Source organism: Chiloscyllium punctatum, chromosome 7 (assembly GCF_047496795.1).
Source record: "Chiloscyllium punctatum isolate Juve2018m chromosome 7, sChiPun1.3, whole genome shotgun sequence".
Taxonomy (NCBI): Eukaryota; Metazoa; Chordata; class Chondrichthyes; order Orectolobiformes; family Hemiscylliidae; genus Chiloscyllium; species Chiloscyllium punctatum.
Genome location: NC_092745.1, coordinates 75,214,318 through 75,241,251, shown reverse-complemented (window position 1 = coordinate 75,241,251; position 26,934 = coordinate 75,214,318). Strand labels below are relative to the sequence as shown.

The window sequence follows — 26,934 nt, the reverse complement described above, 5'->3', positions numbered from 1 at the left end:
CCCTGCCTCTCCAAATGCAGATCAATTTTGTCCCTCAGAATTGCTTACAATATTTTCCACACCAGAGTTTAGACTGACTAGGTTTACCCCCTAGTTCCCTTCTTGAATAATGGTACCATGTTGGCTGTCCTCCAGTTGTTTGGAGCTTCTCCCGTAATCAGACAGGAATTGATAATGGTCATTCCCCCATTTCCACCCTTGCTTCATTCAACAACCTGGGGTAAGTTTCATCCCAAATTATTTACTTTCAAGACTGCCAGACCACTCAGTACCTCCTCTTTGTCAATGAGAATTTCTTTGGATAAAATTGGATTCAACACATTTCAATAAAGACCACAACTCCTCCTCCTCCTCTTCTTAAGGATACTGATGGATGTCAGGTTATGGTTTCACAGTTACCTGTTCAGTTAGAAGCCAAATTCTTCATGTTGCAATTTTTCTTCACACCCAAGGTCACTGTTGCAAAGATTCATGTAGATCAGCAATTACACTTTCCACATTCTGTTTCCAAAACTGGAAATTGATTTCTGGATCAGCAAACCGTTTGCATGCAAAATATTTTCATGGGGGCAATGAGTTTCCAAGTCATACCTAGATCAAAGGAAGGTTATCTTGGCTGTTGAAGGTTAATCATCTCAGTCCAAGGACATCTCTGCAATACTTCATCAGGATAGATATTTTCTAAACAACTGGCTCAGACATGTTATTATACACCTCTGGAGCAGGAGAGACTTGAATCGGAGCCTCCTGGCCTACAGATAGGGACATTTCCACTGCATCACAAGAGTCCATTTCATCAGGATAGTGTCCAAGGCTAATCCATCTTCAACTGCTTCAATGACATACCCTCCATCACAAATTGGAGACCTTCACTGATAAATGCACAATTGTTCAGCAGAAATTGCAACTCCTTTGTTGCTGAGCACCATACAGGAAGGCTTGGAAAAAGTCAAAACAACAGCAGTTTTTTTTTGGGGGGGGGGGGGGGGGAAGAAAAAAAATAAGAGGAGAGGGAAAGTGGGGGGTGGTGGGGGGGGGGGGGGGGGGGAAAGAAAGAGGGGGACACAGTTACCACCTTTACTGTTTGAATTCATGCATCACTGGACATCGGAGTGCATCTGGGAAAATTAACAAACAGTGAAATTCACTATGAATCTTGGAGGAACTGTTGGGCGAAGTTCACAGCACAGAATCAGATTAGCTAATTGTTGTTTTAAGTCTGTCCAAGAGAAAGGCTGCAGTCATGAGTACAGTGGATTCTTTCTTGATTGTGTGTTTTTGGAGAGAAGTCTCTTGATTAAACTTAAACTATAAGCCAAAGCTATTAAGTTAACCTGGGGCGGTGTTTGTAGAGGAATAAGACGGTGTTATTTTCTGGGTCTGTAGATTGAGGAGCAAAAATGGCCTTTGCAGTGATATGAACTTCTTGTCAGATGTGGGAGTTTAAAGAGAGTTTAAGGGTTACTGCAGATTATATCTGCCATAAATCCTGTTGGATGCGAACCTTATCAGATCGAGTGGATTGGTTGAAGAGACAGATAGAAGTGATGAGGAATTTGCAACAGCAACAGTATGTGATGGATGGCAGTTATAGGAAGGGGGGAAAATGTTTCAAATACAGTCACATAGATGGGTTAACTCCAGGAAGGGAGAGAGAGGTCGGCACCTAGGGCAGGAGTCTTTTGTGGATATACCCATGTCAAACAGGTATGCTGTTTTGAAAAAATATAAGGGGCGATGGATTCTCAGGGGAACATAACACAAAAAGCCAAGTTTGTGGTATTGAGACTGGCTCTAATGCAACAAAAGATATGCCGGCTTCCAAGAGATCAATTGTGCTAGGGGATTCTGTAGTCCGAGGTACAGACAGACGTTTCTGTGGCCAGCAGAGAAAAAGCAGAATGGTGTGTGGTTTCCCTGGTGCCAGGATCAAGGATGTCTCAGAGAGGGTGCAGAATGTTCTCATGGAGGAAAGAGGGGCCTGCAGGAAGTCATTGTCCACTTTGGTTCCAATAATATAGGAAGGGAAAAGGTTGAGATTCTGAAGGGAAATTACAGAGAGTTAGGCAGAAATTTAAAAAGGAGGTCCTCAAGGGTAGTAATATCTGGATTACTCCCAGTGCTATGAGCTAGTGAGGGCAGGAATAGGAGTATAGAGCAGATGAATGCATAGCTGAGGAGCTGGTGTATGGGAGAAGGATTCACATTTTTGGACCATTGGAATCTCTTTTGGGGTAGAAATGACCTGTACAAGAAGGACGGATTGCACCTAAATTGGAAGGGGACTAATACACCGGCAGGGAAATTTGCTAGAACTGCTTGGGAGGATTTAAACTAGTATGGTTGGGGGCGGGGAGCGGCAGCCCAGGGAGATAGTGAGGAAAGAGATCGATCTGAGACAGGCACAGCTGAGAACAGAAGTGAGTCAAACAAACAAAACAAAAAACAAAAAAAAAAACCAAAACCAAAACCAAAACCACAGTCAGGGACAAGAACTAATAAATTTAACTGCATTTATTTCAATGCAAGGGGCCTAACAGGGAAGGCAGATGAACTTAGGACATGGTTAGGAACATGGGACTGAGATATCATAGCAATTACAGAAACATGGCTCAGGGATGGGCAGAACTGGCAGCTTAATGTTCCAAGATACAAATGCTACAGGAAGGATAGAAAGGGAGGCAAGAGAGGAGGGGGAGTGGTATTTTTGATAATAGCCTTACAGCTGTGCTGAGGGAGGATATTCCTGGAAATACATCCAGGGAAGTTATTAGGGTGGAACTGAGAAATAAGGAGGGGATGATCACCTTATTGGAATTGTATTATAGACCCTCCAATAGTCAGAGGGAAACGGAGAAACAAACTTCTAAGGAGATCTCCGCTATCTGTAAGAATAATAGGGTAGTTACAGTAGGGGATTTTAACTTTCCAAACATCAACCGGGACTGCCATAGTGATAAAGGTTTAGATGGAGAGGAATTCCTTAAGTGTGTACAAGACAATTTTCTGATTCAGTATGTGGACATACCTACTAGAGAAGGGGCAAAGCTTGACCTACTCTTGGAAAATAAGGCTGTGCAGGTGACTGGGGTGTCAGTGGGGGAGCACTTTGGGGCCAGCAACCATAATTCTATTCATTTTAAAATAGTGATGGAAAATCATAGACCAGATCTAAAAGTTGAAGTTCTAAATTGGAGAAAGGCCAATTTTGATGTTATTAGGCAAGACTAAAGGGAAATAGATGACATATTGCAAAATCTCCAGACTACAGAGGAGAAAGTGCTGGATGTCTTGAAACGGTTAAAGGTGGATAAATCCCCATAACCTGATCAGGTGTACCCGAGAACTCGGTGGGAAGCTAGAGAAGTGATTGCTGTGCCTCTTGCTGAGATATTTGTATCATCGATAGTCACAGGTGAGGTGCCAGAAGATTAGAGGTTGGCAAACATGGTGCCACTGGTGGTAAAGGCAAGCCAGGGAACTATAGACAGAGGAGCCTGACCTCGGTGGTGAGCAAGTTGTTGGAGGTACATCCTGTTCCTCAGGATTCCATGTATTTGGAAAGGCAAGGACTGATTAGGGATAGTCAACATGGCTTTGTGCGTGGGAAATCATGTCTCACAAACTTGATTGAGTTTTTTGATGAAGTAACAAAGAAGATTGAGGAGGGCAGAGCAGTAGATGCGATCTATATGGACTTCAGTAAGGCATTCGACAAGGTTCCCCATGGGAGACTGATTAGCAAGGTTAGATCTCATGGAATACAGGGAGAACTAGCCATTTAGATACAGAACTGGCTCAAAGGTAGAAGACAGAGGGTGGTGATGAAGAGTTGTTTTTCAGACTGGAGGCCTGTGACCAGTGGAGTGCCACAAGGATTGGTGCTGGGCCCTCTACTTTTTGTCATTTATATAAAGGATTTGAATGCAAGCATAAGAGGTACAGTTAGTAAGTTTGCAGATGACACCAAAATTGGAGGTGTAGTGGACAGCGAAGAGGATTACCTCAGATTACAACAGGATCTGGACCAGATGGGCCAATGGGCTGAGAAGTGGCAGATGGAGTTTAATTCAGATAAATGCGAGGTGCTGCATTTTGGGAAAGCAAATCTTAGCAGGACTTCTACACTTAATGGTAAGGTCCTAGGGAGTGTTGCTGAACAAAGAGACCTTGGAGTGCAGGTTCATAGCTCCTTGAAAGTGGAGTGGCAGGTAGATAGGATAGTGAAGGCAGCATTTGGTATGCTTTCCTTTATTGGTCAGAGTATTGAGTACAGGAGTTGGGAGGTCATGTTGCTGCTGTACAGGACATTGATAAGGCCACTGTTGGATTATTGCGTGCAATTCTGGTCTCCTTCCTATCGGAGAGATGTTGTGAAACTTGAAAGGGTTCAGAAAAGATTTACAAGGATGTTGCCAGGGTTGGACGATCTGAGCTACAGGGAGAGGCTGAACAGGCTGGGGCTGTTTTCCCTGGAGTGTCGGAGGCTGAGGGGTGATCTTATAGAGGTTTACAAAATTACGAGGGGCATGGATAGGATAAATAGACAAAGTCTTTTCCCTGGGGTCGGGGAGTGCAGAACTAGAGGGCATAGGTTTAGGGTGAGAGGGGAAATATATAAAAGAGATGTTAGGGGCAACTTTTTCACGCAGAGAGGGTGGTACGTGTATGGAATGAGCTGCCAGAGGATGTGGTGGAGGCTGATACAATTGCAACATTTAAAAGGCATTTGGATGGGTATATGAATATGAAGGGTGGGGCGTTATGGGCCAGGTGCTGGCAAGTGGGACTAGATTGGGTTGAGCTATCTGGTCGGCATGGACGGGTTGGATCGAAGGGTCTGTTTCCATGCTGTACATCTCTATGATAAATGGTATCATTCTAGTTTTATATAATGACTGTTTACAATAGAAGAGTGTATAACTATCACCTTCTGACACTCACTGGAGGGATGCAGGTTTTGATTGATTCACATGTAAATCCTGGAACTGGGATTTATTCTGGAGAGTACTTTGTCACCCAAGTGAAGTGAAAGGTCAAAACACTGCTCAGCCTCTCAGACAGCAAATTAAGAGCAGATGTCCTTTTTGAAATACACCATTTGGTACTAAGTTGATATCTGTGTCCACTGAAAACAGCTTGATAGTTTCTATGGAGATTGGTAGCCTTCACAGAACGTAGTACTCATGCTCCCCCCAGCCCGAAGCTTGACTTTGTAACATTCATGTTTACTGGAAAGGTGTCTCACTTGCAGTAGATCGTCATGCAGCAGCAGACAAAAGCCTCTCTCACAAATCACAATCCACTGACCTGTCTCCTCTGAGACGATCAGATACATTTAGAGGAATCCAGAAATACAAATCCTGAAACAAAAACGGTGGATATGGACAAAATATAGCTACTATGATTAAACCTGTATTTTTGCTGCTTGATAACAAGTCACAGCTCTTTCCCGAAAGAAAATCAAAATTTCTCTCAGTCTCCACCTATTCCTTCCTCAGCATCATGGAACATTATGGGTACTTAGGTCATCCTGTCCACTTCACATTGTACAATGAAATAAAAACCAAGAACAATAGGGATAATCAAAATTGCAAACATGACAGTCCATGAACTAAAAATTAATGAATAGAACAAAATGCTCAAAAACATGTTTGAAAAGAATATCTTCTTCAACAGTGACTCAAATAACAAAACTCAACCTTTAAATTAAGCTTCTTGTGCCAACTAACTTGCTCACCTCCCACGTCTTTTGTCGTCATGAGTGAAAGTGTGCCGCATGCATAAGATCCTGGACCAAAGTCAGGTATTTCAGTCAGGAATTACTTGAAACAAATTTTAAATTCAAACAGGGGTTATGCATAGACATAAGATGACCGCCTCTCTTGAATCACATTTTTGGAGAAAGGTGCTATGTAAATCAGGCACACAGAGTGGAGGCTTTGTTTTCCAACAGCTTATCAATAACTGATGGCACAGCCACGTACCTGTTTGTTGTAATTACTTCAATCAAAAGCTTTTATTGGTGCATAGGTCTATAATCAGAACATGTCACTCATAATTGTGATATTCAGAGAGCTGGAGCCTGTATAATATCAGCTGTAGATGTTGAAGAAACAATTAAAAGTGAAAGAGACAAGTAACTTCAAGTGATGGTAAATCAGAATTTAATATTGCACTCTGCACTCATCCACACTTTGAAAGATGAAACAGAAACTGCAACATTGGTAGGCCTAACTTCAAATAGAATGGATTCTGAAATATACAATTAGTATTTGTAGCTTATCTGCAATAAAAACAGAGCACGTCTAGTTTTTAATTTACTATTTCCAGCAGATAAATTCTTCATGCTGCATTGCATTTTTCCTTTATTGGTAGCTTAATTGTTTGTTAATTGCAACAACTTCTAATTTAACAAAACTCAGATTCCATCACAAAATTAGTGTTTTTGGGAAAGACCTTAATTAAAAAGGGAAACTGATCCTCCTAGTTTCTACAGAAACTAAGACTGAAACAGAGATTGGAAGCCAAAACCTCTGAAGTCTGAAACAGGTTACAATCATATAAAAAAAGAACACTGAGCCATTAGCATGGATTTGCTGATGACCTCAGACTGACATGGATGCAGATTTGACTGTGATGCAAGTTCATTAAATTGATCTTTATATATGAAATATGATAAATAAACAAACAATGTGTGGTTTACAATCTACTTTAATTTATCTGTCAATTTGTACTTAGTCACTAAGCTTGAAATGTTCATTTCCAGACATTTTGTTACCTTACTAGGTAACATCTTCAGTGGACCTCACACGAAGCAATGCTGAAAATTTCTGCTTTTGTTTCCCATTTTCAGGCCAAAGAAACCCAAACATATAAATATGACGTCTGGAAATGAACCTCAGTTCAGTGAGCAAACCTACATCCAAAACCTAACCTGAGCTACAAGTCTTCTCAGGAGTCACTATTTGTACTTACATTTATTCTAAAGTTCAAGGTATAGCTGGTTAACTAAGAAAGAATTTAAATGTTTGCTTGACTCCTGTATGTAAAAAGTATTTTCATTTAAACCAAAAACAAAACCACAAGATTCTGAGTAAAAAACGAGTATTTTGGAATCCTTTGCAAAAGGTCAATAGCCGCAACTGAGATCATAAAATTGGGAGCTTGTCTGGGATCCAAGCACAGTTATCAGAAGTCTCTTATCAGTCAAGACCTAAAGATATGTATAAATATGTACACACACACCACATTTTGATAGAGGCTTTTCTTATTTTTTGACTTGAAACAGAGAGCAGAAGGTGAGAAGTTGCAATCACCTTTTTTTTTATGCCTTTTAAAAAAAAAGGATAGATGTTTATTGTTGGGAACTGGCCTGAGAAGATAACCAAGGTTAATTATTGTGCTCAGGATACTGCAGAAAAACTGCATCATGATGTTGCTATCCTCAGGACCCAGCTGGATGTTGAACTGGTTAATCAAGGAAGGACCAGTGCATACCAGCCACTGCAGAGAATGTTGAAAAAAGTCAAGTGGCTTTTGACTATGCTTGGCTGGGGGGGATCCGGAAGGTTTGTTTTGTAAGCTTGCAGGTTGGGTGATTTTTGTTTTTTGGTCTCTCTAGCTATCAACCTGTCAGAAAATTTAAGGAAAGAATCCCAATCTGTAAAAAAAAAAGCAAAAAAAATGTCCAGAGGTCTTTGGAAGCTGTTTACAAAGACTGTTAACATTGGAATTCAAACAAGATATACCATTTGATGTGTTTATAATACCCAACCCATCATCCAAGGGTTTCACCAAAGTCTGGTATTCAAAACTTTAAACAGTTAATGAACTGACAAATTACAACTCATTTTCTTTTCTGGATTTACCCATTACCTGTATCTGTCAGTGTCTGAGTAGGGATCTATGATCAAAGACAATAGGACTTTGACTGTAAACATTAAAATAGATTGCCTTATATTTTCTGTGATATGCTAATCTGTTATTTGTAAAGTCTGGTTAGGAACAATTAAACAATTGAGGCATTTTGAATGTTTTAATTCACTGTTTTAAATCTAGTGATAGTTACCCTGATTTGGTTTGGCTTGTTACTTGTGTTATAACATGATATTTCATTTAGAAAAGCACAAAAATTCATAGGTGTTAGAGACATTTCTCAAATGACAGCAACATATCAGAGCAAGAGCTAATTTGCTTTTAAACACATTTTTCACCTATGCTTTCACACCTTCTGTTCAATGCCATCTGACTATGTAGGTGAGTAATTTTGGTGCTGATTGAAGATGTATATACACTAAATACTAACATTCCATTTTCCATCACCACCACCACCACCAAGTCCTGTGGTTTCAAACCATTGTTCAGTGTTACTGATTGAGGATGATCAGCCATGATCATAATGAATGGTGGTGCTGGCTCAAAAGGGCAGAATGGTCTACTCCTGCACCTATCATCTATTGTCGAACTAGCAGAAGACCTTTGGTCTGGAATCCAACTTTTTATTAGCAAAGGAGACAATTTGTTGTTTTTCTTTTCTTAAGAGAAACAAAATCAAAGTGATTTGAAATTCAAAAGAAAAAAAAAAAGTGTAAAATCATCATTTCCTTGCTCCTCAGATGGTTTCAACGTAAACAAACTCTGACGTGGTACATAGTCTTTAAGACCAAATTAAAAGTCAAGTTAGCTTTTGTTTCAAAATCTTGAGCATAATACGTATTTCAAACATGAGCAGTCAGCTTTGCACAATGTTTGCTATTCATTACCCAAAGAGGTAAATTATGTTAAATCATGAAAACTAAATGGCTTGCAATAATTAGAATGCTGATCTCAGTGTGCCCATCAACATATAACAACTTTACAGCTCTTTGTCAACTTATTTTTGTCTTCTCCTCTTGTCTCAACCTTGGATCTATGGGAGCACACTTCTGTGTTCAAGGCCTACTCTAACACTTGAGCATATTAGTTAGCCTGACACTGCAATGCAGATCTGAGTGGGAGTTGCCTTGTTACAATACCCTCTGATTAATGAGGTATTAAATTTTAAAAAAGGTCCAGTTTGGCCTCTCAGACCAAAAGAAAATGCCATGACACAGGGTTTTCCCAGTTCAATTCATACCAAAATAGGAGCAATGCATTAAAACGTTAGAAATTCCCCTTCAAAAGAGAAACAGAAGTGAGCAATTTAACCCCTCAAATCTGGCCAATGTAGCTGAAATCTATGCCAATCATTGAGTCAGCTATCCTAATGCCTTTTCCCCAGCAAAAATCTCATGATCTTTAAAATTTACATCAACCTAGAACCCAGTCTTTTGGTGAGAAACATCCTTATTGATGTTATGATTTGACTGCAAAATCCTTTCGGATTTCACTTCTAATTGGCCTCATTCTGGTTTTAAATTTTATCCTTTGCCAGGATTCTTCCAGGGGAAATAATTGCTCTCTATTTCTCCTTGAATCCTTTTATTAAAATTTCTCAATTAGATCATCTCTCAAACTAAGCTCAAGGTAATCCAGGACAAAGTAGGTTTACACAGAATCATTCTGATATACTGGCAGACAGTTAGGATGGTGGGGTCCTCCTGAATTTAAAGTTTTCTATGGAAATTTGTTTGCATTTTAAGCAAGGTCTGAAGTGGGAGATGTAATCACCTTCCTGCACAGGTGCAGGAGGTTAGCACATAGAACAGGCAACCTTTAAGCTTGTCTTTTGTTGGATCAAGAGTAGGCATGCTGCTTTGGTACCACAATAAAATTTGTAGTTCTTCTCTGCTACAAAATGCTCCATTCAACAAAATTACCCTCAAATTGCCATCCTGCCAATTAATTGCTGGTAGGTTTTCTTGGAAGCTTTGGAGGAGTCTTGAAGATGCCGTGAGTTTGCATGTAATTCTTAATACAAATTTACTGCCTCACAAACTGAACAAAACAATTATAGAACAAAGTAATTTTGCCATAGCATTCTGTAACATTCATATCTCATTGGCACAATCCAGATATTATGGTAACGTAGTCCTAAATTTCTGACTCAGCACTGAAGTAAAATAATGGCCCCAAATTTATTTTATGCACATTGTCTTTGCTCCAGGCTTTTTCTCATGACTCTATTTCCAGTGATGATGGTCCCATTGTTGTTTCCTGCTCATGTGTCAAACTTGGAAATTTCTTCAATAGAAACTTCCTATTTCACCACACTTGCTTTTATGTGGTCTACTTAACACTTCCCTTTTTAGCTGTTTAAATGCTGGCAGTGTTCTGGCAAATTGAAAAACTACAAATGTTATTCCCCCTCTTGTAGAAGGGGATGAAGAACAAAGCAGAAAGGATGTAGGGCAGTTAGCATAACAAATCGGTGCTGGAAAAATGCTATAGTCCATTACTAAAAAGGAAAAAAATAGCAGGATATTTAGGCAAGCTTATCACAATCACAGGGTCAAGTAAGCTTCAAGAAATAGAAATCATGTTTGGCAAGTTTACTAGACTTTATAGAGAATATAACAGGTAGAGTTGATAAAAAGGAAAACATTCAGATGTAAGGTATTTGAATTTTCAGCAGGCATCCAATAAGCTTTTTATATGGCACCTTATAGAAGATAGAAGCAGATATGCATGGATGTCCTCATGCATGAATTTAGGATAATACGTGAAGTTGAGAATTGGCTAACACACCATAAGACAATAGAGGCAGCATTACTTCATCTTTAAAGTTGATCAGAGGGCCACCATTTACTATCTTTATTAGTGACTTGGAGGAGTGATAGCGTGGTATTAATCTGAATTTGCTGATGATACAGAAATAGATGAGAGGGCGGGTTCTGAGGAGGACATAGGAATCTGCGAGGAGATATAGATAGGTCAGGTGAATAAGCAAAAACTTGCCAAATGGAGTTTAATGTAGGAAAACGTGACATCATGCACTTTGGTAAGAAGAATCAAAAGGCAGACAATTATTTACAATATTAACTCCAATAAAGTACAGTGCAGAGGGATCTAGATGCTTTTGTGCATGAAACACAAAATGTTAGCATGCAGGTGCAGCAAATAATTAACAAAAATAAATGGAATTTTGGCTTTTATTGCTAAGGGACTAGAATTTAAACCTTGTTCTAACAAGTCTTCCCTATGGGAGGGCATTAGTTGAGGCCACATTTGGAGTACCGTACACCAGTACTGGGAAAAGTGGGATCTGCACCAATGGGATGATCTCCACCTGAATGGTACTAGAGCTGATGTTCTTGCCAACTACATAACTGAGGAAATACATTTTTCAAACTGAGTAGTAGGGGGTAAGGGATCAAACTTGGAAAGATGTGGTAAATCAAGAGTAGAGTCAAGGTCAAAGAGAAAAGATATTAAAATGTGAAATGATAAACTGACAAAGAGATGATGTGTGAATCTAAAAGTCAACCAACAGATAAGACTACAATTTACAATCAGTAAAAAAGGTTGAAATGAAAGGCTCCACAGAAGGCAAACAAACAGAGTGAGTGTAAATAGCAACAAAATAAATACAATCCAGACGTTTTTACAGAGACATGGCTGCAAGACAATGGATTGGATTGAACTTTTGGACATTTTGGAATGACAGGAAGGTAGACAAAATAAGACAGTTGACTTTGTTAGTTATTGATGATAAAAGCACAATAGGGAGTAATAACCAAAAGTTCAGGAAACCAGGATATGGAAACAGCTTAGGTACGAATGAGAAGTGACTTTCTTGGCTTTATCATTTGTAAGAAGTGTACAGGCCCCCTCCAGTAACCGCACAATAGGGTTGGACATAAAACAGGTAGAAATAATGACAGCTGATCTGAAAGGCATGGCAAAAATCATGGTGGGGGGAGGGGGGGGGGGGCAGGGAATCATGATCTCTTACCCACAGTTAAGGGAATAAAAATGTGAATTGTCCATTTGACAGGACGAATTTTAAAAAAACTAAATAGTGAGAGATTACAGAGCTCTGAGATACACAGATCTGGATATCCTGTAACGACAAAAGCTAATAGAATGTTTCCATTTATAAAGGGAAGTGAACAAAAGTAGGGGGGGCTACACTTCAGTTATGTGGTAGAGTAGTGAGACCCTTCTAAAAGGAAAAGTCATTCATGGGATCTGTACATTTCTGGCTAGGTCAGCATTTGTCATCTATTCTTAGCTGCCCTTGAAAAAGTGATGGTGAGCTGCTTCTTGAAGCGCTGTACACCATTTGGTGTCGATCCATAATTCCGTTTGAGACAGAGTTCCAGGATTTTGATCCAGCAACACAATATATTTCCAAGTCAGGATAGTGAATGACTTGTTTTTGGGGAGGAATTTGAAGATGATGTTCCCATTAATTGCTGCCCTTGTCCTTCTAGATGGTCAGTGGTCATGGGTTCGAAGGTGCTGTCTAAGAACTTTTGGTGAATTTCTGCAGTGCTTCTTGTAGATTGTACACACTGTTGCAACTGAGCATTGGCTGAGGACAGGGTGGATGTGGTACCAATCAAGAGGGCTGTTTTGTCCTGGATGGTGTCGAGCTTCTTGAGTTTTCTTAGAGCTGCACACAACCATGCAAGAAGGGAGGTTTCCATCACACTTCTGATTTGTACCTTGCAGACTGTGACATGTTTTGGGGAAATCAAGAAGTGATTTAATCACTGCAGAATTTCTCACTACTGTCTAATCCAATTGAGCTTCTGATCAAAGGCAACCTCCAAGATTATGTTGGCGGAATATTCAGCAAGGGTAATGCCATTACATGGCAAGGGATAATGGTTAGATTCTCTTATTGGTGATGGTCATTGCCAGGCACTGGTGTGGCACAAATGTTACTTGCTACTGGTCAGCCCACACCTGGATATTGTCCAGGTCTTGTTGCATTTGAAGATGGACTACGTCAGTATCTGAGGAATTGTAATTGGTACTAAACATTGGCAAATATTCCCATTTCCGATGTTATAATGGAGGAAAGGTCATTGATGAAGTAGCTAAAAATGGTTGGGCATAAGACTCTCCCCTAAGGGGCTCCTGCAAAGATGTTCTGGAGGTGAGGTGACTGACTAACCACAACCAGCTTCCTTTGTGGAGGCATACCAGTCAGAGATTTTCCTTCCTGATTTTTTTTAAAAAAAATTCACTTCCAGATATTGAATGTTATGCCTATTGACTCCAGTTTTATGAAATCTTTTTGACTGAGTATGGCATCAAGAAGAATGTCTTGATGTCAAGGGAAGTCACTCTCACCACATCTCATTCAGCTTGTGTCCACATTCAAACCAAGGCTCTAATGAGGTTGGGTGCCGAGTGGCCCAAGTGGAATCCAAACTCAATGTCCCTGAGAAGGTTATTGTCAATAGTTTTATCAAACAATTTGATCTGGAGTACCTCACACCTGTATCAATCATCTTATTGATGCAAGGACATAAATGCATTGGGAGTAGTCCAGGGAGGTCTTCTAGCCCAATACCCAGAATTGGCAGGTTGCCTTTTGAGGAAGGGTTGGATAGGCTAGCTTTGTATCTACTGGAATTTGGAAGAAGTAGTGGTTTAATTGAAGCAAGTAAAATACTGAGGAGGCTTTGTCAGGCAAGGAGACTCCCTCTTTTGGGACAAACTAGAATTCACTGTTTAAAAACTAAAGGGTCCCCCATTAAAACAGATGAGGTGAAATTTCTCTCTCAAAAAAGGGACTTGTCTCTTCAGAACTCTCCTCTGAAACATGTGGTGGAATCAGTACCTTGCATTTTATTTTTTAAAAAAAGGGGAAGAGATAAATAATTTTGTTAATTAAGGGACGGAGCGATTATCGGATTTAAAACAGCCCACCTCATTCTATTTCTAGTTTGTTTAATATTGTATTGTAACCCCCCACAACCAACACTCCCACCCTGTGTATTTGAAGTTGTAACTCGTTTTTAAATTAGCACATTTCCATAGGGGTTCATTGGTCATTGAGCCATTTGTCAAGGGGAAATATGCTGTGAATGAAATAAAAACAGTAATTTGCATCCTGCACTTGCAAACATTCCTAAATTGAGGTTTGTACTTTACAGAGGCAGATGAAACTTTTTCTATTCCATCCTTTCAAACATTACATCTTTTGGCAGTGTATAACTTATATTTGTGGTACAGCTTCCAGCATACCTCCCTATGTTATTCTTCTAGGCCACTTAAATAAGGAATGGAAATTGAAAAGTGCCCTCAGTCTTCTGTTCCCTAAATGACTCTTCTCAAAGCATCTCTGAATAAATGTGTCAGTTGGAGTGTTTTGTGCTATGGACTTGCTTCCATTTTAATCTTGCTCAAGACCATTCTAAAACACTCCAATCTCATCCCACTTAATTAAAATGAAATCTAGATCCCAGAAATGGGATTCCCTTTTAGCACTTGCACATTGTTTTACCCTCTCCCTAGCATTCTCTAGCTATGTTTTAAAATAGATATTTCCACATTTTAAAAAAAAAGATTAAACAATTCTTACAGCATATTTGTTTTGAAGACATAGCCCTACAGTCTTTTTTAGACTGTTTAACGATTCTACAGTGTTTCCTAAAACGCTAGCACTTCAGGTATTCATGACCTTTGGGATTACTGTGGACAGACGGCACTAACACAATTGCCGAACATTAAACCATTCTGACATGTCTTCAAAGCAGCTACGTACTCCAACTACCATAGATAAAACAAGATTAGTCACTAACTAAAATTCCATTTGAGAAAACAATTCCTCATGTTTCATATTCAAGAAAAACAGTGCCTTTCTCCACAATTCAGTTAGAACCTTTAAAATCCAAACTGAAGATTAATAAAAATAGAAACTCTAGTGTTATGACATAATACTTAATGTACAAATATTTTACAACAATGTTGGAAAATTATTTCTGGCTGCAATCTTTAACTCTTTTCCACAGCAGAATCTGATCATTTTCTACAGCTGCACTGATGAAAATTAGATCAGAATTTTAAAACACCCTGAAATAAACATCAGAACTTTGCATAATCTCAATGACAAATGGCAACAAATTGAAAGGAAATTTAGGGCAGAAAGATCATAACCTCAATTATTTTTTCCCAATTTTACAAGTACTCACAGGAGATTGTTTCTCTCACATAACAAACTGTTAAAAAGGATAATTGTTGAGCATCACGATTCTTCAAAATGAAGATTGATCTATAAAATTTTTACATGCTATAGTAATGTTAATAAACACTGTTTGGCTTGTATCTAAAACATAAAATGTATAAAGTACAGTAAAATTTACTTACATTCTAATTTTGCATTCTCTTGGTGCCACATTGGTCTCTGGTAGGTATTGGGCCTGCTCCAGCCGACTGCTACTAGATTTAAATCTCCATCAGCCTGTCAGATGCAGAAGGGGGAAGGAAAAAAAAACTGCAAGTGGGAAGCGTTTCTGATTATCTGCATGGAAAGCGCTGAGTAGCACTGGTGTTGGCACAAGAGATAATGCAGCAAAATATGATTCTTGTTTAACAGATACTAATGCCCAACTCTAGGTGCAGAGGTAACCTATATGGTAAGAGTCTGAATCCTAAAGCCTTGTTAACAGTATGCAGTAAGTAAACATTTATTATTAACTTACACAAATCAATAAATAATGCACTGTTTCCATTTTTAGAGCATTATATTGTATACAATTTTAAATGATCCACAATCTTATTAAATTTGTAATTCCCTTCTCTGAAAATATGATCATTTTTAAAAACAATGCATAAGCAACTGCTAATAAACTCTTGGATGTGAACATACAAAATGAAACCTTTAGCAATGGCTATGCTTATGTAAAGGATTTTAAAAGCTTTTGTGTCACTAATAATTTGATACAGAAGTTTAAAAATAGCATTACCTTCCTCAATAACAGAATATGAGCTTCAGGCATTTTAGAATATAATACATACTTGGTTACCCTCTTTGCTTCCAACAACTATAAAACAAAATGTTTATTCCTACCTTCAGTTGCTGTCGTTGCTAAGTCTTTTTTTACTACATTCTCATTAACTGTAGAAATGTGCAAGAACCCAAACTGGATTGCTAAGAGTGCTGACCTTTGATTTGTCATTCGCATCCAGTCAAAGGTCACTGAAATTGTATCCAATTAGCCATGGCTGCTGATGCACAACAATGTTGTGTGTTTGTGTCTTGTGCAAGTAGGCAGGACCATACAATAACACAGGAAACAAACAACTATTGGCATGACCCACATAGATGGTAGGGGAAAAAGAATTGCTGGAATTGCAGTTGCTTAAAATCAAAACAACAATATTCTGCTGATTCAGTGAAAGTCAACTTATCAAGAGGATGTATTAGATTTTTACATGCTCTTAAAATGTGATTTTTTTTTTTAAAAATCTCCTCCCAATTTTTCCTCCCCCACATTTCCTGAAGGCACTGACTTATGCTGGATATGCTTGCCAAATGATCATTCTTTGTCTGTGAAAGACCAAACCAGTGATTGTTAGCAGGGTGTCTGCTACCTCTGCCTAGCACCAGAGGACACAATACCTCCCTGAACCAGTATTCCATGCTTTAGTAATCAGCAATGGAAATCATGATTTAATTATCCAATTCATAGCTGAGGCTGCAAAAATAAGTACATATCCTTATTGATAGCTTAGCTGAAATAAAAACAAATCAAAAGATTCAACAAACAGCCTTAGTTCCATGAATGCATTTATTTACCAAGACATTGGAAATCAGTTTGATTTTGGATAACTGATTTTACTATCTAAGTTCACCAATAACCAACGCAAAATTAATGAAGGTTTTTGAGAGTTTGTTTTCTTCTTTGCTGGACAGATATTGCCAACTATCTGTCATCTGGTATCAATGATACTAATTGCACAAACCCAATTGTTACCTCCATCCAAACCATGAAAAAAACCTGGAATGTTTTCTGTTCTAAATGATTCAGTACTGTACCATGTATTGCTTTCACTAGCAAAGTAATTTAGGAAGTTATGCTATTGGATGGTTCAGGAATAGGTTTGGCTCCATTAAGCATTTCCCCTTAACCTCTCTCAGTAACGGTCTCCCTAATATCCCACCCTTTCCTAAATGTTAGAATGAATCTGAATTACATGTTTCATTATACATCCTTGCTAATCCTACTGTACAACCAGTCAGTCAATGAAAGGAAACATGGTGAGACCACTACTCAGTGAGGTTGACAATAATACATACTACCAAAGTGTTATTGCCTCAAAGGCACCAGAGTCTGAAGAAAATATTTTTGGTCACCTTATCATTGCCAAACTCAAAGTGTAAATTCTCTATTCATTTCAATATTCAAAATATAAAACTAGAAAAACAAGTTAATGATCCATGAAAATTCAAGAAAATCTAGTTATGCAGAGACAAAGAAGCTAACAAAGTCCAGAAAGATATCTTTAAAACATAAAAGACTTCCTACTTTTCATAATTTACAGTTGATAGAACATTTTGGCTGTACTATTTCTAGCACAAAGGTAACCCATTCTTTTATTATCTTCCATATTATTATCTAGAAACATGCATCACAATTTCAGTGAATTAGTATACAACCATAAAATATAAGGAAATAAAAGTAAACAAAATCTTTTAAAGCATAAATAACTAATGCCTGCAAGATGGTCAGACCATACAGAAAAAGATACAACAGACAATACTCAACAAAGGCTAAGTGCACAAATCTTATACCTGAGAAATATAGGGTAGTCTGAATACCCAACAACTAAAAAAGGAAAAAAAACAGTTTTAATGTTCATTCAGCAAGTTTATCCAATTAATACTTAAGCCAAATAATTAGTCGGTCTCAAAATTTGAACACTGCTAGTTTAGTTGATTCCAGCTTGCAGTGGGGAGGTTGTCAGGATCTGACAATTAGCTCCAAATACTAATGGACTGGATAACAACAATTAGGTTCAAATGCACCAGATTGGATAAACTGGACTTGGTCAATACCCCTGATGCAAATGCACATGGATAAATGTCAAGTGAGGACATAAGCTTCAGTTGGTATGACCACCATTTCCTTGTTTGATAATTATTACTGTTGAGGTATTTTGACTAGATACCACAGAGTTTCTGTTACCTATGGAGTTGTACCTAATGAAGAGGCAGAGACTAATAATGTCCATGGTAAAAGAAAAACAAGAATAATGCATGGATTGGTAGGATATTTTAGAGCATCAATTAACTGTGAAGTACTGATTGACAAAACTATCATATTAACATGATCATTAATTTGATTGAATCCATGTGTTCCCCATTTGCAAAGAGAGACATTGTCAATTGAAAAAACAAATACCTGAAGGTATTTTATAGAAAGCTGATGAATAGAATTTCTTTCTGTTTTCTGACAAGATGAGGAAGTCTTTGTTTAGGTTTATACAGTTGAATAGCATAGCAATCGATCTTTTGGTCCAACTTGTCTATGCTGACCAGGTTTCCTAAACTAAACTTGTCTGACTTGCTTACATTTGGTCTATTGCCCTTAGACCTTTTTTATTCATGAACCTGCCCAAATATCCTTTAAAATGGTATAACTGTACCTGCATCTGCCACTTCCTTTGGCAGCTTGTTCTATTGTGTGAAAAAGTTGTCTGTCATATCCCTTTTAAATCTTTCCTTGCTCAACTTTAACTCATGCTCCCTAGTTTTGGGCTCCCCTACTCTGGAGAGAATACTTTTTCTATTCACTTGATCTATGCCCTTCATGATTTGAAAAACCTTTGTAAGATCACCCTTAGCCTCTGCTCCAGGAAAAAAAATGTCCTAGCCTTTCCTTTTAACTAAAACCCTTTATTCCCAGCAACATTCTTGTAAGTATTTTCTGTATCCTTTCTAATGTTAATAATATTCTTCTTCTCACAGGGCAACCTGTTTGCAGTATTCTAGAATTGGCCTCACCAACATCCTGAACAGCTGTACCATGATGTCCTAACTCCTCTCAATGTTCTGATCATTGAAGGCAAGCATACTAAATGCCTTTTTTACCAACCTGTCTACCTGTGATACCGTTTTCAAACTATGTACCTGAACCCCTAGGTCTCCTTGTTTGAAAAACTCCGTATGGCCCCATTAAACAGAAGTCCTGCCCTGGTTTGTCTTACTAAAATGCAAAACCTTTCATTTATCTGAATTGAACTCCATCTGCTGCTCCTCAGTCCATTGTTTGAGCTGATCAAGATCTCATTGTACTCTGAGATAACCTTCTTTGCTGTCCACGACACCTCCAATTTTGGTGTCACCTGCAAACTCACTAACGATACCTTCTATGTTCACATTCAAATCATTTATATAAATAACAAAAAGCAGTGGACCTAGTATCGATCCTTGGGGCATATCACTAGTCACAGGCTATTGAACAAGCCTAGATTGCTGTTAAGTCTCTTCTCTTTTAGAATGGTTTGCAGGTTTCAGTTCATTAATGTGTAAATCCCAGAACTACTTTTAAATCACATTCTCTGATAACTTAAGGTTTTATTTTAAAAAATGACATCTCAGCTCTAATAATGCACTCTGTTAGAGTCTGTCTGCATCCAAATCTTGAGTCAGATTCTAACCTCACATCTTTAATATATTGTCCCAGCTGAGGTGTCACTTTTTCATATAAAACCTTAAGTTACCTCAAATGCGACTGAAAAGAAGTTCTGGGATTCCCGTATTAATGAACTGAAGCATGCAACCCATTCTGAAAGATGAAAGTCTTCATGGCAATCTAGGTTTGTTCAATGTCATTTCAATTGCATGACACGATGACCTTTTGCTATAAATTCTGTGTCTTATGATTCTGCTCCAATAGTTACCTGATGAAGGAGCAGCGCTCTGAAAGCTAGTACTTCCAAATAAACCTGTTGGACTATAACCTGGTGTTGTGTGACTTTTAACTCTGTCACCCCAGTCCAACACCAGCGTCTCCACATCATCATAGTAACAAGGAATGACTGCTTAGGCTAAATTTTTCCCTCTTACATACTGGAAGTCTGGGTATAATTTGAACACCTTCACTGACGCTGGTTGAATTCAGTTGAAGATTTGTCATTGTTAAGTGTTATTCTCATGCCAGATGCTTTGTTTCTATTTCAGTATTTTCTATTTGCAGTACATTTTAACTTTACAGATGATATCTTCAAATTCAATAATGAACTGAGGCTATTTAAGGACTGTAGCAGAAATCTGATTTGGAAAGATTCAAACTGAAAGCTCTACATTCAAGGATTTGAGGGGAACATGTTTGGAGGCTGAGCAGTGATTTGTGAGGGCAGAGAAACTGAAAGTCTTTTATTAATTAAGAAAGGCACAAGTGATGGAGGTTTTGAACGAGACACAACCTGAATAGGCTGATCTGTTTATTACCTTTAATTGGCATGGATCCAGGAAGCCAAGTAGACTGAGGACAGGAGGTTGGTCTCAGGGACACAATGAGGTTGGGGAGAGTGTGAAGGGAGGTAGAATCTGGTTAAAAGGTAACACTGGTGTGGTTGGTTGGGAAATGGGAAGGTGAGAAAATGGTAGAAGCCACTGAGGAGATAGTCTCAAGATACTCAGTTCCACGATTGCCTTACTCTTACTGTTGGAAATGTGTTGTGTAGTGCTGGAAAAGCACAGTAGGTCAGGCAGCATCCGAGAGCAGGAGAATCAACCCTCATCCACCTGGCTGAACTGGTCCTCACCCTCAACAATTTCTCCTTCTAATCCTCCCATTTCCTCCAAACCAAAAGGGTAGCCATGGGCACCCACATAAGACCCAGTTATGCGTGCCTGTTTGTCAGATATGTGGAACAGTCGGAAACCTTCCTGGACCTCTCCATCACCATCTCTGGCAACTGACTAACCACAGACATACAAGCCCACCGACTCCCACAGCTACCTAGACTACACCTCCTCCCATCCTACCACCTGTAAAAACGCCATCCCTTATTCCCAACTCCTCCACCTTGCCGCATCTGTTCCCAGGATGACCAATTCCACCTCAAAGTCCCAGCTGACCACCTCCTTTCATGATCGCAACTTCCTTTCTCATGTGGTTGACGATGCCCTCCAGCGCATTTCCTCCACTTGACGCACCACCGCCCTTGAACCTCCCCCCTCCCAACACAACAAGGACAGAACTCCCGGTCCTCACCTTCCACCCCACCAACCTCCATGTACAACGCATCATCATCCGCCACCTCCAAACGGACTCCACCACCAGAGATATATTTCCTTCCTACTCCATCAGCATTTCAAAAGGACCATTCCCTTGACGACTCCCTTGTCAGGTCCACAGCCCACACCCCACTCCTGACACCTTTCCTGCCACCACAGGAAGTGCAAAACCTGTGCCCACACCACTCCCCTCATCTCTGTCCAAGGCCCCAAGGGATCCTTCCACATCCATCAGAAATTTCCCTGTACCTCTAGCAATGTCATCTATTGCATTCTGTTGCACCCAGTGTGGTCCCCACTACATCGGGGAGACAGGACGCCTTCTTGCAGATCATTTCAGAGAACATCTCTGGGACACCTGCACCCAACAACCCCACCACCCCGTGGCTGAACACTTCAACTCCCCCTCCCACTCCGTAAAGGACATGCAGGTCCTGGGCCTCCTCCACCGCCAAACCGTTACCACCCGATGCCTGGAGGAGTAAGGCCTCATATTCCACCTTGGGACCCTGCAACCACATGCGATAAATGTGGATTTCAACAGCTTCCTCATTTTCCACCCCCCCCACACATTATCCCAGTTCCAAACCTCCATCTCGGTACCATCCTGCGGACCTGTCCATCACTCCCACCTCTGACCTATCACATTCTCCCTCGCCTTCATCCAACTATCGCGTTCTCAGCTACCTTCCAGGCCCCAACCCACCTCCCTCACATTTATCTCTCAGACCCAGGCCACTAGCCTCGTGTCAATGTGGAGAAAATAAGCCAGGATTTGACTTTTACGTTCAGGATGTTCCTGGGATAGTGAATGATTTTGAAAGACGATTGTTAAATTGATAGTGCTTGTAAGGATCCATCCAGGCCCAGCACTGGATGATAATAACAATTTGGACCAGCTAAGTTCATTTCTGGCTAGCCCCCACGTTGAACACACTCTATAAAATTGAAGATCAAAAACTCCGCCTGTGCTTTGACTCATTCTCCTGTGAGCACTTACCTGCAATTGACTCGCAGTCAAGCAATCTTTTAATTGAACATTCTTGTTATTTTGAAACCTCTGATCTCAATTTTGTATCCCTACATCCATAATTTCCTTTGGTTACATACCCCTCAGATATCTATGCTCCTCCAATTCTGGCCTCTTGGGGATATCTGACTTTAATTGCTCCATCATTGGTGGCCATGGCTTCAGTTGTCCAGGCCCCAAGCACTGGAGTTCCCTCCCTTCAAACATCTAGCCCTGTATTTGACTTCTCTCCTTTTTAAGATGCATTTTAAAATCTACCTCTTTGACTAAACTTCGATGATCTGATCTAATGTCTCCTTACATGGCTCAGTGTCATATTTTGCTTAATAAACAAACATCCTGAGATACTTCATAGGATGATTTTTATATTAAATGTGACTATGTGCAACAAGTCTTTGCTCAATCTCTGGCCTTGGATTTGCAAAAATGAAACTTCGAGCATTGTAACTAATGTGGAAAAAGTGAAATGAATCCTCACCATGACAGCCCAGCATGGTGTATTCCTTCTGGCAAATTTGCTGTCACCATCCCCTTTCCTGGGTAGGGATCCATAGGGTTTACTAGGATTGTGGAGGAAAACCAATTGGTTTTCCAATGAGAACAGGCTTGTATCTCGAATAAGATAGTCATACGGGAGAAAGTGAGGACTGCAGATGCTGGAGATCAGAGTCAAGAGTGTGGTGCTGGAAAAGCACAACAGGTTAGGCAGCATCTGAGGAGCAGGAGAATCGATGTTTCGGGCATAAGTCCTTCATCAGGAATGAGCATGAAATCTCTCATTCCTGATGAAGGGCTTGTGCCCAAAACATCGATTTTCCTCTCCTTGGATGCTGCCTGACCTGCTGTGCTTTATCTTAGTCAAGAGTGTGGTGCTGGTAATCATACAGCATGGAAACAAACCCTTCAGTCCAACTCATCCATACTGACCAAATATCCTAAATTGAACTCTCCCCGTTTGCCAGCACTTGACCCATATCCCTCAAACCCTTCCTATTCTATACCAATCCAGATGCCTTTTAAATGTTGTAATTGGACCAACCTCCACCATGTCCTCTAGCAGCTTGTTCTATACATGCACCACCTTCTGCCGGAAAAAGTTGCTCCTTTGGTCCCTTTTATATCTTTCCCTTCTCACCCTAAATCTATGCCCACTAGTTCTGGACTCCCCCCCCCCCCACCCCAGGGAAAAGACTTTGTCTATTTACCCCATCCAAGCCCTTCATGATTTTATAAACCCCTACAAGGTCACCCCTCAGCCTATTCAGCCTCTGTCAAGTAACTGTTGAGCTGAGAAACATGCCATGCTGGCTGCCTCAACACTGATGGTAGAGACAAAAAAAAATGCAGATGCTGGAATCCAAAGCAGACTGGCAGGAGACTGGAAAATATGCCAAAACGTCAACACTGATGTGTCAGGTCAACAGGGACCTCCAGTTTCTGAATCCTGAGGCCTGCACCTTGAGACCTTATCTCGGGGGGATAAAAGCGAAGAGTCTTCCTTTTTCTTGGTGGTTGAGGCTTACAGAGAGAGGGTTGTGCATTTGGAGGGAGCTTTCAAGATGTGGTTTAGATTCTCTACAGTGTGGAAACAGACCCTTCGGCCCAACCAGTCCACGCCAACCCTCCAAAGAGTGACCCATTTCCCTCTGAATGATGCACCTAACACTATGGGCAATTGTAGCATAGTCAATTCACCTGACCTGCACATCTTTGAGACTGTGGGAGGAAACCGGAGCATCCGGAGGAAACCCACGCAGACACAGGGAGCATGTGCAAACTCCACACAGACAGTCGCCCGAGGCTAGAATTGAACCTTGGTGCTGTGAGGCAGCAGTACTAACCACTGAGCCACCGTGTGACTAGTTTTATGTCCAGTTGGCAAACTAGACATTGGCCAGGAGTTTCTCCTTTCTTTGACAAAGTGTGAGGATGAATGTGGGATGAACCCACTGCCTGCATCAGCAAGACTACTCACTATTGCCTTTCTATCACAGGTCGCTGGTGTAGTGGTAATGTCCCTGCTTCTGAGCTGGGGTGCGCCTGGGCTTCAGTCCCACCTGCTTGGTGTGAGGTGCGTTATAACACCTCTGATGAGAAATTATCAAGGTGATGGTTGTTAAATTTTAGCTAGGGGACAAGCAAAACCTCCCCTGAGAATAGTTGGTAATGTTGACCAGAATACTGGCATAAACTTGCCTGCCTATCAGGTGACTAGTGACTGTTGAGTTCAGAAACATGCCACTAAAGTTTCAGGGAAAGCTGGGCACCACAGGGAGTGGAGTATATTATTTTCCCCCTCCAACTCTATTTTGATTTAATCTCTACCCTCCCCTTCACTATTTGATCACTCAGCATTGCCCTCAGAGAAAGGCACTGCTTGTCACTGGCTACTCGGCTGTTCCCTTCCTTCCTGCTGATAGAACATAAATAAAGATTTACTTATACACAGTTGTTGTTTTTCAGTGTGTCCGACACCTGCACACACGTGACATGGGTGTTGGGGAAAAATAAGCACTACTGCTGTCAGACAGTAGTGTGGGAGAAGATTTTAAAAAATTAAAAAAACAGGAGTGTCAGAAGTTCTGTTCACTCAGAGCTGCATCTGATGGAGCTGCATCAACACTGGTGTGTCAGGTCAATAGAGACTGCCAGCTTCTGAATCCTGAGGCCTGCAGCTCAAGATCAGATCAGCAAAGGATCCAGGAGCAAAAAACCAAGTCTGTCTCTTTCTTCTCATTGGTTGGGGGCTTCAGAGAGAGAGTTGTGCAGTTGGAGGGAGGGGAAGGGGGATGGCTTTCAGTGTCACCACTTTGCTGCCTATTCATCCTCTGTCCCACAATTAAAGGCAATGGAAGACAGTTCCTTCAAACTTAGCAGCCGGGTCACTGTGGTTTTCAACTCAAAAAGCTAGAAACTTTATTCCTCTGCTGGGAGGGCAGATATTGAGGAGGTGACAAGTTGAGGCCACCAAACGGCCATTAATGAACACTTAAGAGCCTTAATACTTTGCATGCGGGGAAAGATTTGCACAGCATTCAATTGTTGAGCTTCTCTCCAGGGCAAACTCAACTTAACCAAATCAAATTCATTGCCTTTCTCACCACCCCCAGGAAGATGAAATCTCTGTGCATTCATTCGCAAGACATCGAGGGAGACTTCATTGGGTTTTGACTTCATTTGGCTTCACAAATTCAGGCAGTCTGGAACATTCACTATTTTTCCAAAATGAGTTCTCTTCAAACTTTGGAATATTGGTCAGTCTCTGAGTTGAAGAATTTTGATTTTGTACTTGACAGTGTTAAATGTTTTAAACTGGAGCCCATTAATTTCTTAGATTTCCTTCAGAGGATTTCTTTCCTGCTAGAATAGATAATTGCTCCATTGTAATGTCTGGAGGACCTTTTATTCTCACAACCTTTGCAAAGGATTTGTCCTATTGAAACAGGTAAATTTTTTTGTAGTATCCTGGATCTCTGGACCAGGAGTTTATTCTTGATGTGTCTTGATTCTGTGGATACTAGTCATTCCTTAGTGGTGGTTTCCATGGAGTTGCATGCACCTCCTCTTCAATCTGTGTGAGCAGATGGTTATTTTCAAAATGCTGCCAAATCTGCGGTCATGTGGAGATATTTACTTCCATTTGAATGTGAATATAGGAGATATGGTTAGTACTTTTGCAGACAATACCAAAATTAGGTGGTGTACTGGCCAATGAAGAAGGTTATCTCAGTACAATGGGACATTGATCAAATAAGGCGATGGGCTAAGCAGTGGCAGATGAAGTTTAATCTAGATAAACATGAAGTGCATTTTGGTAAGGCAAATCAGGTCAGTACTTCTACACTTAATGGTAATAATCTGGGGAGTGTTGCCAAATAAAGAGATTTTGGAGTGCCACATCATTGTTTCTTAAAGGTGAAGTCACAGGCAGATAATAGTGAAGAAGGCATTTGGTACACTTGACCTTATTTCCAGTAGCATGAGTATAGGGATTGGTAGCGAGCTTTGAGAAGACTTGTAGCTCAGGTTGAGATTCTAGATGTAGGTTTGCTCGCTGAGCTGGAAGATTCACTTTTAGATGTTTTGTCGCCATACTTGGTAACATCATCAGTGAGCCTCCGGATGAAGCACTGGTGGTATGGCCCGCTTTCTATTTGTGTTTAGGTTTCTTTGGGTTGGTGATATCACTTTCTGTGGTGATGTCATTTCCTGTTCTTTTTCTCAGGGGGTGGTAAATGGGATCTATGTCAATATGTTTGTTGATAGAGTTCCAGTTGGAATGCCATTCTTCTAGGAATTCTCGCAGTCTCTCTGTTTAGCTTGTCTGAGGATGGATGTGTTGTCCCAGTCGAAGTGGTGTCCTTCCTCATCAGTATGTAAAGATACTGGTGATAGTGGGTCATGTCTTTTTGTGACGAGTTGATGTTCATGTATGCTGGTGGCTAGATTTCTGCCTGTTTGTCCAATGTAGTGTTTCTTACAGTTCTTGCAAGGTATTTTGTAAATGACATTATTTTTGCTTGTTGTCTGTATGGAGTCTTTCAAGTTTATTAGCTGCTGTTTTAGTGTGTTGGTGGGTTTGTGGGCTATCATGGTGCTAAGAGGTCTGAGTAGTCTGGCAGTCATTTCTGAGATGCCTTTTGATGTAGGGGAGAGTGGCTAGGGTTTCTGGGCACATTTTTTTCTGCTTGTTTGGGGTTTGTTGCTGAGAAATCAGCAGACTCTGTTCATTGGGTACCCATTCTTTTTGAATACACTGTATAGGTGATTATCCTCT

At 40.2% G+C, this 26,934-nt stretch overlaps 1 protein-coding gene across 6 annotated transcripts in view; it reads right to left on the bottom strand.

Annotated features, from left to right (window-relative positions):
- The window catches only part of dnajc6 (DnaJ (Hsp40) homolog, subfamily C, member 6), a 143,160-nt gene extending 127,096 nt beyond the window's left edge, over nucleotides 1–16,064 (bottom strand). The window contains exons 1-2 of one of the 6 annotated variants that reach the window (XM_072574066.1): nucleotides 16,045–16,064; nucleotides 15,247–15,340 (exon numbers count right to left, since the gene is read on the bottom strand). In XM_072574066.1, the coding sequence (XP_072430167.1) occupies nucleotides 15,247–15,277 (31 nt within the window). In that variant the 5' untranslated portion in view covers nucleotides 15,278–15,340; nucleotides 16,045–16,064. Of the gene's footprint in view, nucleotides 1–15,246; nucleotides 15,484–15,845; nucleotides 15,864–15,949 lie in introns of those variants that run through there. The other 5 variants (XM_072574065.1, XM_072574064.1, XM_072574062.1 and 2 more) reach the window with 5 other exon arrangements.
- Nucleotides 16,065–26,934: the final 10,870 nt, after the last annotated feature.